Source organism: Crassostrea angulata, chromosome 8 (genome assembly GCF_025612915.1).
Source record: "Crassostrea angulata isolate pt1a10 chromosome 8, ASM2561291v2, whole genome shotgun sequence".
Lineage (NCBI taxonomy): Eukaryota > Metazoa > Mollusca > Bivalvia > Ostreida > Ostreidae > Magallana > Magallana angulata.
In genome coordinates this window covers 51,361,724-51,376,105 of record NC_069118.1, presented here as the reverse complement: position 1 = coordinate 51,376,105, position 14,382 = coordinate 51,361,724, and the positions used below count along the sequence as shown (strand labels likewise).

The following is a 14,382-nucleotide window of genomic DNA, read 5'->3' as shown; positions in this document are numbered from 1 at the left end:
TGATGCTAAGTACATGTTATTATCATCAATCTGCCTATAGTAAAAAAGAGATCTTGATTCAAATTGAAACTATCTACAGAATAGATTAGTGCAGCTATTAAAATTCATATTGGACAGATTTACAAATTACATAAGGTGGTATGTTTGGACATCTGTCGATATTAATGTGAATTGAAGAACATAATTGAAATACTTTCACCAGTTTAGAATTTTCAAATCTTACAATATTTAACAAAAAAATAGCTTTTAAAAATATTTGGAGTGGTAGCAATTGTAAAAACCCCCAGCAGGATTCAAACTCATGACTTACAGATTTGTAGCAAGAGTCTAACCCACTGGGCTAAGCTGGTAGATGACAACATTGGGAAAGAAACTACTTAGTTAATAACACTTGGTTTTATTGTTTACTTCGATAAACAATACGTCACAACATGGAAGTGTCCCATACCACCTTAAGTTACCTGTAACATCCACTGGTGCACAATGTTGAAAAAAATTATTTTCTTGTAACTTATTGAATTACAAGCTCCATTTATATTTTAATTGTATGTACCATTAGATGCAATGTGTCATACAATGTAGACTTGCACGTAATTTTGTCAAATAATAAATTGATAAAATACAAGAACAATCCCTGGTACCTGGTATATTAATTTAATTATGGGAGCAAAATCACAGATATGGGTAATAATAAAATTAAAGAAAATGAAGAGGTGTGGCAACTTGAAATATTGTAAAATCAAATCATGAGAAGGAGAGAAAACCGGGATAATAAAATCTTGTTGAGAAATCAATTCCTATAAATCCACATCAAACTGAATGCTTTGTAATTCTTTGTTTATTTTCTTTTTAGTTTGATTTATAAAATAACATATCATTGGAACATAGCTTACCTGGTGAGTGGTGAATAAAATTATGTATTTTTAACCGGGTTTTCTAAAGGAAAAATCGGGTTAATCGTGTGAAAATGGCAAGCGGGCGGCTGCCAAAAGGGTACCATTATTGTACAGATACCTCCTCCTACAGTTTAAGATAGGAAATTGTTCTTTAGCAGATCAATTGGACATATATCAGAGGTGTGCATATTGCTAGGGTTTTGATTTCTGATAATTTTGGAAAAAAAATACCAGCTGTTGAACTTAGTCATTATTTGGGCAAAGAATTGCATATAGAGTACCCCATTTCTTGTGATTGGTAGTGTTCATCAATTGAGGGTTGACAAATAGATGATGGATACTGTTCACACAAAAGAAAGCCTGGTTTGCTGTCACATTGACAGCTTTTCTCTTGTTAATAACAAGATAAGGAAAAACTCATCATAGACTGGTCACTCTGTTTATAAAAATTGAAGGCAAAAAAATTCCATCAATTCATTAGATTTATTCGGGAATAGGCATTACAGAAAAAGAAAAAAGTGTATAATAACTTTCCAAAAATAACATAACAATAAATAGGATAAATCAAGCATATTAAAAAGAGCAGAAAATAAATTTATATATTCCATTAATAAATATTTTATATTGATCACTGTAATCTGGAATATTTGAATAAGTGATTAACAGTTCCAACTGCACATGCAGGTTGAGAATTTAACAAATATGCAATTATTGCCATATCAAGTAAAGAAAGCTCCACCATCTATTAGTTCAGTACAGTAGCATAACTAGAATATACATGTAGAAGTCAATAATAATATTCCGCATCCTCTTCTGTAACTGATTTAATCGTCCCATTCATCATCATCATCGTCGATGTCCGATTCATCAGAATCGTTGTCTGCAAAACAAAGAGCCAATAATTATCATTTAATGACTAAATTTAACTTCTTTAATTTCTTGACACCTTCTTTAAAAACCAATATCAATATATGTTGTGAAATATGGTACACATTTACATAGATATGAAAAAACTTTACATTATTTTGATTAAAAAAAAAAAGAAGATAAAAAATCAGTAACAATTTTGATAGAATGGAAGGTTTTTTGGCAGTAAGAATATTTTAGGAATTTTTGGGAAAGATTAATCATGATTTTAAAATAGACACATATTATGCACAATGGTATCAGTGATCTCTAACATAGTAGGTACTCATTACTGAACTTAGGCCAAAATAAAATTGCTGTTTGTTTGGAATCAACTCCCGCCTCATTGAAGTACCCAGCTGATAAAACTTTATTAGCAACAACATAAAGGACTTCTTCTATGGAAATTTTTATTTTATTTTTTTTTTTACCAATATTTGATAAGTTTAACTTAAAAAAAATGTAAAAAAATAAAAATCCCTCCCTCCCTCCTGGGTCAAGAAATTCCCAGGCGGTAATCCAAACAGACATTTTTTTAGGGACGGATTTACCCGAGCCCTGGATCTGGGCGCTGCGACTAGCCAAGGCCTTGGCCAGAGCTCCCACAATTCCCCCTTGTTCCTCCACCACTGCTGGGCGAGAATCGGCCTGGTGCTCAACCTGTGCAAAAAAAAAAAAGTTTTCTTTAAATTAAGTTTTGAATTCTCAATCTCATGCCCTGTATTTATAAATTTAAAAGATTGACACAAAAGTGAACACTGCATGGGCAAATTTTAATAATAGCCGCTATAGGAAAGTCTTAAAAATCAAATGTAAAGAATTATGAACATTTGAAAGAAGCATGCAAAATACATATGAGTAGATTGAACATTGCAATGCTTGACAAACATGAACTACTTATAACAAGCTAATTATAAAATTCTAAGAACTCACATGTTTCAGATTCTTCCCCTGCTTGATGGCATTCAACAGGTTGTCTCTGGCGTCTCCCCCGGAACTTCTGCTCTCATTGGGAGTGCTCTTCTTCAGACTGGTCCCATCCCTAATGGACTCCAACAGAGCTCCCCTACCGGCCCCTCCTCCCATGGGGGGTGGAGGTGGAGCCCCCGGGGCAGGGGGAGGAGGAGGGGGTGCTGGGGCCGGGGGTGGGGGTGGTGCATTAGGGACACCCACTGGAGGTGGTGGGGGGCTAGAAGGACCTTTGAATGGTGGGGTGGGAGGGAGCTGTCTCTCCCTCTGAGGGGGAGGGGGAGCCCCCATACTGGTCTTCATGGGCCTCGTTGGTGGGGGAGCCTGTTGTCTAGCAGGAGGTGGGGGTGGGCCCCTAGGGGGCATAGATGGGGGCCCAGGGGGTGGCCTGTGTTGTTGGCTTGATGGGGGCGGTGGAGGTTGAGCTGAAAAAAAAAATCATATTGTTATCACTTTTGACTTTTTTCTTTGTTTCTTTTTTTTTTTTGGAATATGAAAATACATTTTTAGCACAATAACCACGTAAGTACAGTATATATTTACATATATGATAACACTTTTTGAAGTAGATGACATAAATATTTATATATCTATAACTGAACAATATCTGAAAACCATTATCTTTTGTTGTGGGAGAGAAAAAGTAATAACTGGTAAAATCTTTTAGATATAAAAAAGATTTCTGAGACACCCGACATTTACCTGAGGGCGGTGGGGGAGGGGGAGGCCGGATCATCATTTCTTTCTTCACTTGTTCAATCCCGCCATTCTTCTCCACAAAATCGTAGATAAAGTCGATGGTTTCCTTGTCCACCTGATCGTTGTCACTGATTCCGACAGAGTAGAACAGATTCTTCATGTCATCATCTAGTTTCTCCATCTACAGGAAAAACAGCATATCCTAGGTTAATGTATAATTTTTACTGTAGATTTACCTAATTAAACGCAAGGAGTTAATATCCATGTTAAATCAAGAGAAGCACATCTTGCATATTTTAAAATCTCTCTTTTATTTTTATGACAGATGTAAACTGAATGAATTATGATACAGATATGGCGTTCATGATTTTATATTCTAATCTCACGATTTGATGCTAAACGGTTGAATTGCAAAATTAAGTACACACGTAAAAATAGGAATCTACAGTAAATAGTTACTGGAAGTAATCAAGGATTCATATGGTTCATAACACTATCTGATTTATCAACACTAACAATAAGTAAGTTAGCTTTCCCATCTAGAGAAAAATCGTCAAAGATTATTTTATCAAACAGCTAAAAAGTAATCTCAATTGGTCTCGAAGTTAATATTTACAAATAAGTACAAAAATCCACCCAGTTCCCACCTCAAATCCTTTTTCTGGATCCCAGCCCACATGATTGACGTGACGGAAGTTGGAGGGAGTCCCGATGTCCTCCTTGGTCAGTTTCTTCTTCTTGTCTTTCTTGTTTTTCTTTGATTCCTTCACGGTGTTACTTCCGGTCGAAATGTTGATACTGCTGATTGGCTGAGCAGCTGGAGTAGGTTGCTCTACTTTACAAGAAATTTATAATAATGTTAAATTGGGTGTTCACCTTAGAAGTAAATTAGTTCCACAAAATCAATATATTAAGATTCATAAAATCTTTAAGGCAAAGTCTATGTTTGATAGGATACATTATATGTCTTACTTTATCTTATTTTTAAAAGTGTGTACTAATTCAAAATATTGAACCCAAATGTTTGCTACAATTAAAGCATCAACTTTTTAAAAATTAGAAGATCCTGTCCACAATTTAACATCACTTTGATAGTTTATTTTTATATACTTAAATTTTACATTGTTTTAGAGTTTCTATCTATAACTTTGATTTGTGGGTATAAGATAAATAAAAATCCTTTAGCAAATTTCTCAAAATTACTAGTATGTGGCGAGTCAAAAAATGTGTACAGTTCAAACAAAAAAAATTAACTATGCAAAAAAAAAAAAGGAAAGATCTACTGATAAAGCAGGGACGTATATTTATATAAGGAATAAGGAATCATTCTTCGAGTATTATGAGGTGATAATATTCGTCGGGGCGTGATCAAATCCAATAAAGCCCGAGGAGCTTTATGATAGATTTGATCACACAGCGACTGAAATGATCACCTCATAATATTCAAAGAATGATTCCTTATTACTTATATTTATATTATTTTGTGCCATTGTACGATTAAATATCTAAATATATAAAAGCAAACCCCGCTGGCGCCTCAATTTGGCGTCATTTGAGGTTATGGGTTTTATAGTACAAAATCGATACGTAGTGTTATCACAGGCAAAGACACTGGAAAATGTAAATACACTGTTTTATATGTTTCTAGATAAAGCAATAGCGGTCATAGGTGTAGATTGTGAATGACAAGAGAGTTCATACCAGGAGCAATGTTGACCTGGGCCTGCCTAGCCTGGGTGCTCGGAATGTTCTGCGACTTCTGTTGGTTCCTCTTCTCTACAAAAGTTATCTCTCTTGTTACAACTGCAGTTTATATGTGTGTATATTAAGCCAAAATATAAAGCAGCAGGATAGCATTTATTGTTTTATTGCAAGATTTGAACAGGAGAATGACATCATTTTCTATTTCAAAATAAAGAAAATGAGTTACCAGTATTTCCCTTTTCTTATAATTATGGCAATAAATTAAGACAATGTGAAAGCTTTTAAGGTACTTCACTACACCGACACATATACTTTTTAAGACACTACGTCACAAGATGGTTATTTAAATGTTTTGTTCAACTGTTTGTATCAATTGATTCATATGTTTATCGTAATAGCTCAGTGGTTAACGTATCAGGCTTGTGAACCACATGTCATGAGTTGGAATCCGCCAGGGGGTTTTGTTCATGTTTACTAAATGAAATTTTTGAAAATTTCATTTTTTTTTTCTCTAAAATTGCACATTTTTTTTGCCCATTTGACACATTTACTTCTTATCCATCATGCTATCTATCATAATCAAGTAATTTTCTGCTGATTTGAGAAACTATTTCAAGGTGTAGTGAGGCCCCTTAACCTGATGCGGCAGCACCTGAGAAATTTTTCACCCACATTTTATGCTTTATTTTTTCACAGATTAGGAAAATTCTTAATTCCATTGACACGTTATAAGTATAGTATATATTGTAGTAAACATTGAGTCATTTTTCATATCAAAATGCCATTTCAAAATTTTTACCCAATTTTTTTTTCATTTGGTATGTGCATTTTTCCTGGAGTGCTTTTGACTTTTGAAAATGTTATTTAGAGTTTGAAACACCTGCTGCAAAATCGATGCAATAATAATGTACATGTAAGCCACTTGCATTGTAGCCAATTTTACAGTTCAAAGAAATGGATTGAATTTCTCTTAATGTCTCAAATATTAGGAATGTGAATAATTAATATGTAAAATTCCAGTGCATGTGTATTATGTCGAATCAAATAAATTCCTGAGCAAATTGGCCAAATTTTTAAAAGTTTCATTGGGATGTTATTTTGTTGATTACGTGTTAGTTTAATAAATAAAGATTGAGTTTCATAATTCACTTAGGATATTAATTTTATGTTAAAATATGGAAATTTTCTCATGATTCCATAGTATATTGTATGATATATTGCTCTCAAGCAACCCATGTCCCCCTTCCTGTTATCTTACCCATACGTCTCTTGTGTCTCTCCAGTAACTTCTGCTCCACGCTGGTCTTGAACTTGGCAGCCTCATCTTCACTGGCAAAATTCAATCCCGCTTGGGCAGTCTGCAACATAGAATTGAAAATATATTAAATCTATTCATCACAAAAGACATTTTTTCTATCTTAGGACTCATCTTAACAATATCTATTTGAAATTTTCTGCATATTTTTTCTACTTGCAGCTGGTGATAAAAAAAGCAAGCAAATAAATCAAGTAACAAAAGTACAAGGTAATTATATTAACCATATTGCATGAATGTTCTAAAGTTATTTAACACTGACTCAAATAAATTATTTGAACGATGTGGAATTACTTAATTTTCAAATTTTCACTAACCTCTCGAGAAATTTTGGAAATGTTTTTAATAACGTACCTCAGCTTCAAAAGTATGGAAATAGTCTCGAGGTGACTTGTATCGAAACTGGTTGTAAATCTCCTGTTCCCATACACACTGTCTTGACTGAAAAAAAAAATGAGCTGTTCTATAGCATAAATATACTTATCGTCTTTTTTTCCTGTCCACATTTGGTATGATGCTAATACATCTATATGTCATGCACCTGTTGACGTTTGAGATTTCCATATATAAATAAAAAAATCATATAATAAGTTATTTGGCAGCAGTGGAAGAGTCTCAAAATCTTGCATACATCATGAAGTGAATATTGTGAATATAAATATTGGTAAAACTTATCAGTATTCAATGTAAACTTCCCGAAAAATTTCCCCAATGCAAAAATTTTCAGTTTACAGTACGTTTGGCTACTTGGATTAATTTCTTATTGCTTTTATAAAATTATATTAAATTCAATTGAAATGCATAAAACTATGACAGTACTACTGAATTTTCATATTTGATCTTGTGTATCTATGGTATTTGCATGACTGTCTTAAAAATGCATTGTTAGGGTTGACATTGAAAATAGAGGTATACATCACTGTAATAAGAAAATATGTTTATGCATGAAAAAATTCAATGTCGGGTTTAAATTTGAACAAAGTCAACTTTATAGAAATTAAGTGCAGTGATTTTCAGGTAGAGAAGAAATGGAAGAAGAAAGAGGAATCGGTGAACTATCAGGGGACTTCATTAATTATATAACTTACACATAGTAAGATAAGGCTGCAACAAAAAAATTAGAACAGGTTCAGGATCAAAAAAAGAAAATTAAAGCTTATACTTTGTAATTTTATTACATAGCCAGGTATTGTGTACCTTAAATACGCACTTTTGGTTAAAAGTATATTGCTCTTCGGTCATTGACACAAATTGGAACAAACAAAGACATGTGACAGAAACCATTTTATGACATGTCTACATCAATTTCATCAAATTATATCAAAATCGAAACAGATCAATTGAAATCATGAATCACCGATACCGGAAACCATAACGACTACAAATCACCGAGAAATATTACACCGCTACGCCTGTATCTTCAAACTTACTTCAAAGGAATAACATAATAATGTAGCGATTTTAACAACTCTCATATTAAGAAATCTGAATGTTCGTTGACAAAGACACTGTTCACAAACATCCATTATTCCTTTGTTTCAAAAGTAAAATCAGATGACATCTTCCACTTTTGCTTCAGGGGCTCCTCTTGCTGTTGATGAGTGCAAAAAGGTCACTGAATCATCTCCCCTTGTTTTGAGTGGGTTTAAACTGGTTCTTCTGGCTGCGACAAACACTTGTTAACCATTTGTTAATGGGCAAGGCTTTACTGTTGTGATGCAGATAAGACAATGGTCCTATGCCCTAGTGACCCTCTATCTGCACTGAGAACATCTCCAAAGGTGCTCTTAGTGTGCAGTTCTGAACATGAAAGTAATTACTGGGCAATGTTAAACAAAGCCATAGTCAGGAAAACTGTGGAAACATGAAACTCAATGCCAAGGTCTATATATTCTCACGTATCTTTACAACACAATCATTTAAATAAAATGTTTTTATCAATATTGCTCGTTTGCCACATCTTTTAATAAAATTTGCATAATCACAAAATGTCAAAATTTAAGGAGCAGGTAAATTTCAATAATTACCAGTACTAGCAATTACAATTCACAATTAATTAAGAACTATGAAGAGTGTCTTTTTAGTACATATCAAGTTATCCGTAATTAATCACTTTGGAAATGGGACTGATATAGTGTTTGTTATTAGATATTTTATCAAATGGTCTATCATTACAAAGTTGTCTTTATACCATTTCTACAATTTGTTGGAGTACCAAAAAACTAACATCTTTTTTTTTCAACTCTAATAATTTTGCTCTCAAAATGTCATAGAATTACATGTATCTCCAAATTTCATCTCTCAAGAAGAGCCGCTAGCTAAATGAACATTAGTTGGATAAGCGAAATAGTTTGGCATTAACCCTGTGTCAAACTATCATCATGAAAATGGTTTTTTAATTGCGACTTCTTGTGACTCTGGCTAAACCACAGGACATGTACGTATCACGGGACCACCGTATACATGTTAAAATGACGGACGAGCAGCTTACTAAACAATCATTTACTATGTTGATGCTTCATCTATTTGCGTTTTTCCCAACGGGTCACTTTTGATGAATTGTCTCTATAATTAGTAATTTTCTTAATAAAAAATGATTTAACCAAAAAAGTAGCCTATGGTTATTGGCAATTCACTAACAATGAGAAAAAAGGTCAAAAGGTTTTATAGAATATATAATTCATAAATTAAACAAATTTAGGGGAATGCTTTGGAATTGTAAAGGAAAAAAAAACCAAACACATTTTCAAACATGTACTGAACTAAATGACCTGTTTCAGATAATTACAGGGATGCCCTTGTTTTCAAAGCTAACTAATCAGATTACATTTACATTTTTTATTAAAAGGTTAAAGGAAATAGGGGAATCTTCTTTTTTTACATATTGAAATTCAAATTTAGATTCTAATGTTTTACAGACAAATGATTTTGGGGGAATTTTGACAGAAACATAAAACCGTAATTACCACTATCGGTAGCTTCATTGTCTATAAGTTAGAGCAAATTCTGTTCAATTAATAAAAAAAGGGACAAATGACAGATATGCAATAATATGCATGTTCATCCAAAAATGAAACGTTGTAAAAGAAATTGCTACAACATCAAAATGATATTATGTCTCCTCAAAATACACTATCATTCTTATGAATGTCAATTCCTTATTAAGGAAATCACAGTTTAATTTTCATTCCAAAGCAACAGCTAACACAGATGTGCATATTTTGGGACTCGGCAGACAAATTAAAATGAAATATACAACATGAGACCAACAAGGAAGTGAAAACCCCGAGCCCAGAAGACCTGCCATTGGTCGCTTTGAACGGCAGTGTTATGGCAACGTAGGAGTTGGGTAATTTGTCTGTTTTTACCAAAAAGCTTTTACCCCCCTTGTGCAAATACCGATAGCAAGGGTTTCCAGCTGAGAAGGGGGTCATGGGTAGACTTGCACCTCCATTCTAGGGTGATGGCTCAATGATAAACGTGAACTAAGAGCCCCTGTTCAAAGGTTACAATTACAGTTCTGAGACTAGGGTCTGCTGTCTGGCAAGATTGGTATTCATGAAGTCCAACATGAAGTGTTGTTGTGTTTTTTTAACAATAATGTAGAATGTTTTGGCTATTAAGACTCTTTCCACAAGGTTTTGTTATCAAAGGAGAAATGATGAAGGTCTTAACAAAATACTCTTGTTGCTAAGAAACTTATGCAAAATTTACATTTTTTTTTCGGTTTGCACATCAAAAGACGGTGAACTTTTTTACTCAGAAATGCATATATCGGTTATCATAAATGCTTCAAGGAATAATGAAGGGGGAAAATGAAATATGGCGCAGAAAGGCGCACACCAAAAAATGCTTTGTCAATTAATGAACAATAGTAAAAAAGAAACCAAATTGTCTCCAAGAATAAAAATGATCGTAAAAAATGTAATTATCTTTTTGAGTAATTAAAAATATATAGCAAGATTCTATTACATATGTATCTTAAAGACACAAATACTATATATACAAATTTTCTATGTTGAAGTCAGGTGCACTGACTTTTTCAGCCATAAATTCACATTTTCTTTCCTCTGTCCTTGACTGGTCTGGAGCCCCTTCCTAACATGTTTACCTACTGTTACTGCGTAGTAGACACTGGAACATACAACCAAACTATTGCTGATTACAACTCCGAGACTCACCCTCAGGTCACCCACTAAGATGAAGAGAGACCTTCACTGGAACAATCTCAACACTACTTTTTGACCACAGACTTGATTCTATTCTTTAAGTCAGCAGATGAATGTGGATAAAAAAAATTTTATCCTTATGAAAAAAGATGTCGCCATTGGGGCATATGACCAGCTATTTCTGACCATAACAATACTACCTGTTCTCATATTCCAGCCAGATGAACAAATAAAGTACACGTTTTTTGTAGGGAAAACAACAACTATTGCCACAGTTGTCTGTTTTTAGTAGCCCTACACTAAGAATTTGCAGAACATATATTTTTTTTAATAGCATAAATCAACATTTTAAAATATGACCTCTGTCTGAAATCAAACCTCAGTCTTGGTCATGAATATATGCATTGTTTTTAACCACAAGATAACCTTCATTCTCACCTTCATCACAAGAAGCAAGGCCACATTCAAAAATTAGTTTGCCCTCTTTAACTCTTTGATGAAAAAAAATTCAAGACTCATAGACTTTTCATTATTAATTTGAAGCAAGATTTTTCTTAAACACACATAGGGGGTTACAAAAGAACCAATTTTCAAAGGTGGGGGCAGCTAATGCATTCATTTTTACCAGAGCATATATATAGCAAATCTATTTCTGACCATGACTCTGAACCTTACCTTAAGGTCATAGACGCGGATGAAGTATGACCTTTTGGGGTTGTCCTTGATGAAGCATGCAATCCCGGTCACCCTCTTACCCCATCGCTGTCTCATGGGAGCCTCAGCCAGGTATAACTGTATTACACCTGTAGCCAGGGTCTGAAGTGCAATAAACAGATAAATAGCTAAAGTAGTTAGAGTCTAAAATGAAATAATGAAATAAATAGATAAATAGCCAGGGTCTGAAATGCAATAAATAGATAAATAGCTAAAGTAGTCAGTCTAAAATGAAATAAATAGATAAATAGCCAGGGTCTGAAATGCAATAAATAGATAAATAGCTAAATGTAGCCTGGGTCTGGAACGCAATTTGAAAGAATATTTACTAATGTAGCCAGGGTCTGTTACAGTAATGTAATGGATAACTAATGTAGCCAGGGTCTGTAATGTAATAAACAATTACATAGTCTAACATGATCAACATTGCTCTTAACCTTAGTGAACATCTCACATGTATACTAATGGTCAGTAATGGGAAACACTTACAAAAATCCTCACAATTTTTAATCAGAGTTATCTCCCTTACGTTCAATAACTGGTAGGGACAGCTTTCCCTTCTAATAAATACATAATGTAAACAAAAACAATCATTTAGCTGTTTTAGTAGCTTAGTTCTATGATTTACCTGCTTAATTAAGTTAAATTAATGAGAGAGAGAGAGAGAGAGAGAGAGAGAGAGAGCGAGCGAGCGAGGGAGAGAGAGAGAGTCTCACTTCAATTTAAGGTGGTATTGGACACCTCCATGTTGTAACGTATTATTAATCAAATTAACTTACAATAAAATGAAGTCTAATTATATAAGTAGTTTCTTTCTCAAAATTGTCACCTAACAGTGTATCGCAGTGGGTTAGAGGGTTTACTACAAATCTGTAAGTTAGAGTTTGAATCCCTCTGTGGGTTTTACATTTTTTTTACCTCTCCCAAAATTTTCAAAAGCTGTTTTTTGGTTAAACAGTGTAAAATTTGAAAATTCAAAACTGGTGAAAGTATTCTAATTTTAATGTTACAATACTTTAATCCACATTAATATTAACAGATGTCTCAATCAGTCTCATACCACCTTAAGAGAGATAATTAGCTACACATTACATAAATGTCACAAAATTTAAATTATCAGATAAGGGAGCAAAACATTATTAATTATTACACTCTAATTAAAGGGAAACACTACACAGACTAGGCAACCTTCTGTGACCACAAAAACCCATATCACAAACGACTGGAGGGAACTTAATATCAAACAGAGACAAAGGTATATCACACCTTTGTCATTGTGCTGCAGGAAACACACTTTGTGGATATCAAAGCCCAATAGTAACGTTATAAAGAACAGGTTTCCTGTGTTAAAACTCGATTGATAGGTTCCTACAATTACCGCACGAAAGTGTCTAAATTCATGTTGCTTCAATTTTGCTTTGTTCTCTGTAAAATGCAAAGTCATCTTTTAGTTAGATTTTTGAATTATGCCCTCTGGTATTTTTCTAACAGATATTGCATTATTTTATACAGAGTTTGAAGCATGTGTTGACATGAACACTAAAAATGGTTCAATCTTTCTCTATTTGTATCCAACAAATTATTAGTTTTTCATCTATACAGTTCTACTGCTGTGATAATAAACAAATTTCAAATGTCTTAGATTTGCTTGCACGAGTGCACTACATAAAGTTTTATCTAATTTGATTTTTTGAATATGAAATTAGCAGAATTAGATCGAACACTCGTCACACTAACTGACATACATTGTTGTATGATATGCACATTTGCTTCTTCACACAGACTGTCAGAGCCAGACTGAGTATATTAATTATTATATGATTCATGTTCAGATATTGTCATATGTATTGCAAAACCATTTACTGTACATGATGTACTCTGTCCTAAGATGTTTATGCGACACATATTCCTAAATTATTTCATGATATTCACATTTACCTTAGAATTTAAATAACATTCTTTCTTTTGAAGGAAAAAATACCAAGATTTGATTTTGAAATGGCCCCTCTATCTTGTCAAGATAAAGGACACAGAGCTAAAATTAATAATTACAACCAAATAAAAGAACCTGGATGAAAAGTTGAATTTTTTTTAAGGTATTCTGAATACTTCTCTGAATGGAAAAAGGAATTCTTTGACAAATTTTCCTAATATTAAGTTGTGTTGATTCTTGTCGATTTCTAGAATACATGTCGAAAAAAGATTGAAATGTTTCCATATAAATCAGTTTCAATTAGACAAACTTCTTTCACTGGTATGTGCATTTTTGTGAAAAAAGTCAAGAGTGAAGGAAACGGTAATCTATGACTGAGCGTAGTACATGTAATGGCAAATTAAAATAATGAACGATGGTACACTGAATTTTGAATGGGATGGAGAGTTGTTTTATCAACCAACTATCACTTAGTCAAGGTCAGTACTAAATGAGACATATATGAACCAGGATCTTAGCTCTATATAGACACTGATAAGGATAGACGGTGATAGATAAATACATGACTGCAATATGTGAATGTGTATATATATATACATATGTCTGTAACTACACAATTAATTTTAATACAAATTATCAATTTAATTTGAATTACATTTACTTAAATGCATTAAATCAACCCTTCTTCAGGGATAATAACCACATCAAATAGGTATAGGCTGATATTATTTTTGTTCATTCAATTTTCCATAACCAGGAAGTCTCCCACAAGCAGATTTGACAGTTCTTCTCAATTATACAGTCTTACCATGCATCCTCTGCCTAGCAGAGCAAACAGAGACTCATTCTCATCATCTCTTAAAAGCAGCGAAGGGGCGTTCTTCTGTCTCTGCTTCGATCCAGACATGTTTTTTTGAGTAAATTTATCAAAAAAGGGGGATGTTTCTTTCACAGGAAGCAAGTAAGCCGGAAGCCAGACTTTTAACGTACTACGACACAAGAAGTAGTTCTATATTTTTTTGCAAAATAATTCCTTTAAATAGAAGGAAATTTCACACTAAATATTTATAAGTCGGC

General features: G+C 33.4%; 1 protein-coding gene across 2 annotated transcripts; it reads right to left on the bottom strand.

Annotated features, from left to right (window-relative positions):
* Nucleotides 1-1,364: 1,364 nt before the first annotated feature.
* Nucleotides 1,365-14,298, bottom strand: LOC128157682 (actin nucleation-promoting factor WASL-like). 2 transcript variants are annotated; one of them, XM_052820279.1, is made up of 10 exons: nucleotides 14,114-14,298; nucleotides 11,334-11,474; nucleotides 6,844-6,930; nucleotides 6,433-6,532; nucleotides 5,172-5,246; nucleotides 4,118-4,302; nucleotides 3,474-3,651; nucleotides 2,736-3,196; nucleotides 2,354-2,462; nucleotides 1,365-1,776 (listed from the first exon to the last, which is right to left on the bottom strand). In XM_052820279.1, the coding sequence occupies exons 1-10, from the start codon at nucleotides 14,210-14,212 to the stop codon at nucleotides 1,721-1,723; spliced, it is 1,491 nt and encodes a 496-aa protein (XP_052676239.1). In that variant the 5' UTR covers nucleotides 14,213-14,298; the 3' UTR covers nucleotides 1,365-1,720. The 2 variants fall into 2 exon arrangements, with proteins under 2 accessions (XP_052676239.1, XP_052676238.1); XM_052820278.1 differs by having other exon boundaries at nucleotides 4,118-4,305; nucleotides 14,114-14,297.
* Nucleotides 14,299-14,382: the final 84 nt, after the last annotated feature.

Coding starts and splice junctions, on each gene's coding strand:
- LOC128157682 (XM_052820278.1), bottom strand. CDS start 14,212: ATGTCTGGATCGAAGCAGAGACAGAAGAACGCCCCTTCGCTGCTTTTA. Junction 11,475..14,113: donor TGCTAGGCAGAGGATGCATG/GTAAGACTGTAT, acceptor ATTGCACTTCAG/ACCCTGGCTACAGGTGTAAT. Junction 2,463..2,735: donor AGGGGAAGAATCTGAAACAT/GTGAGTTCTTAG, acceptor TTTTTTGCACAG/GTTGAGCACCAGGCCGATTC.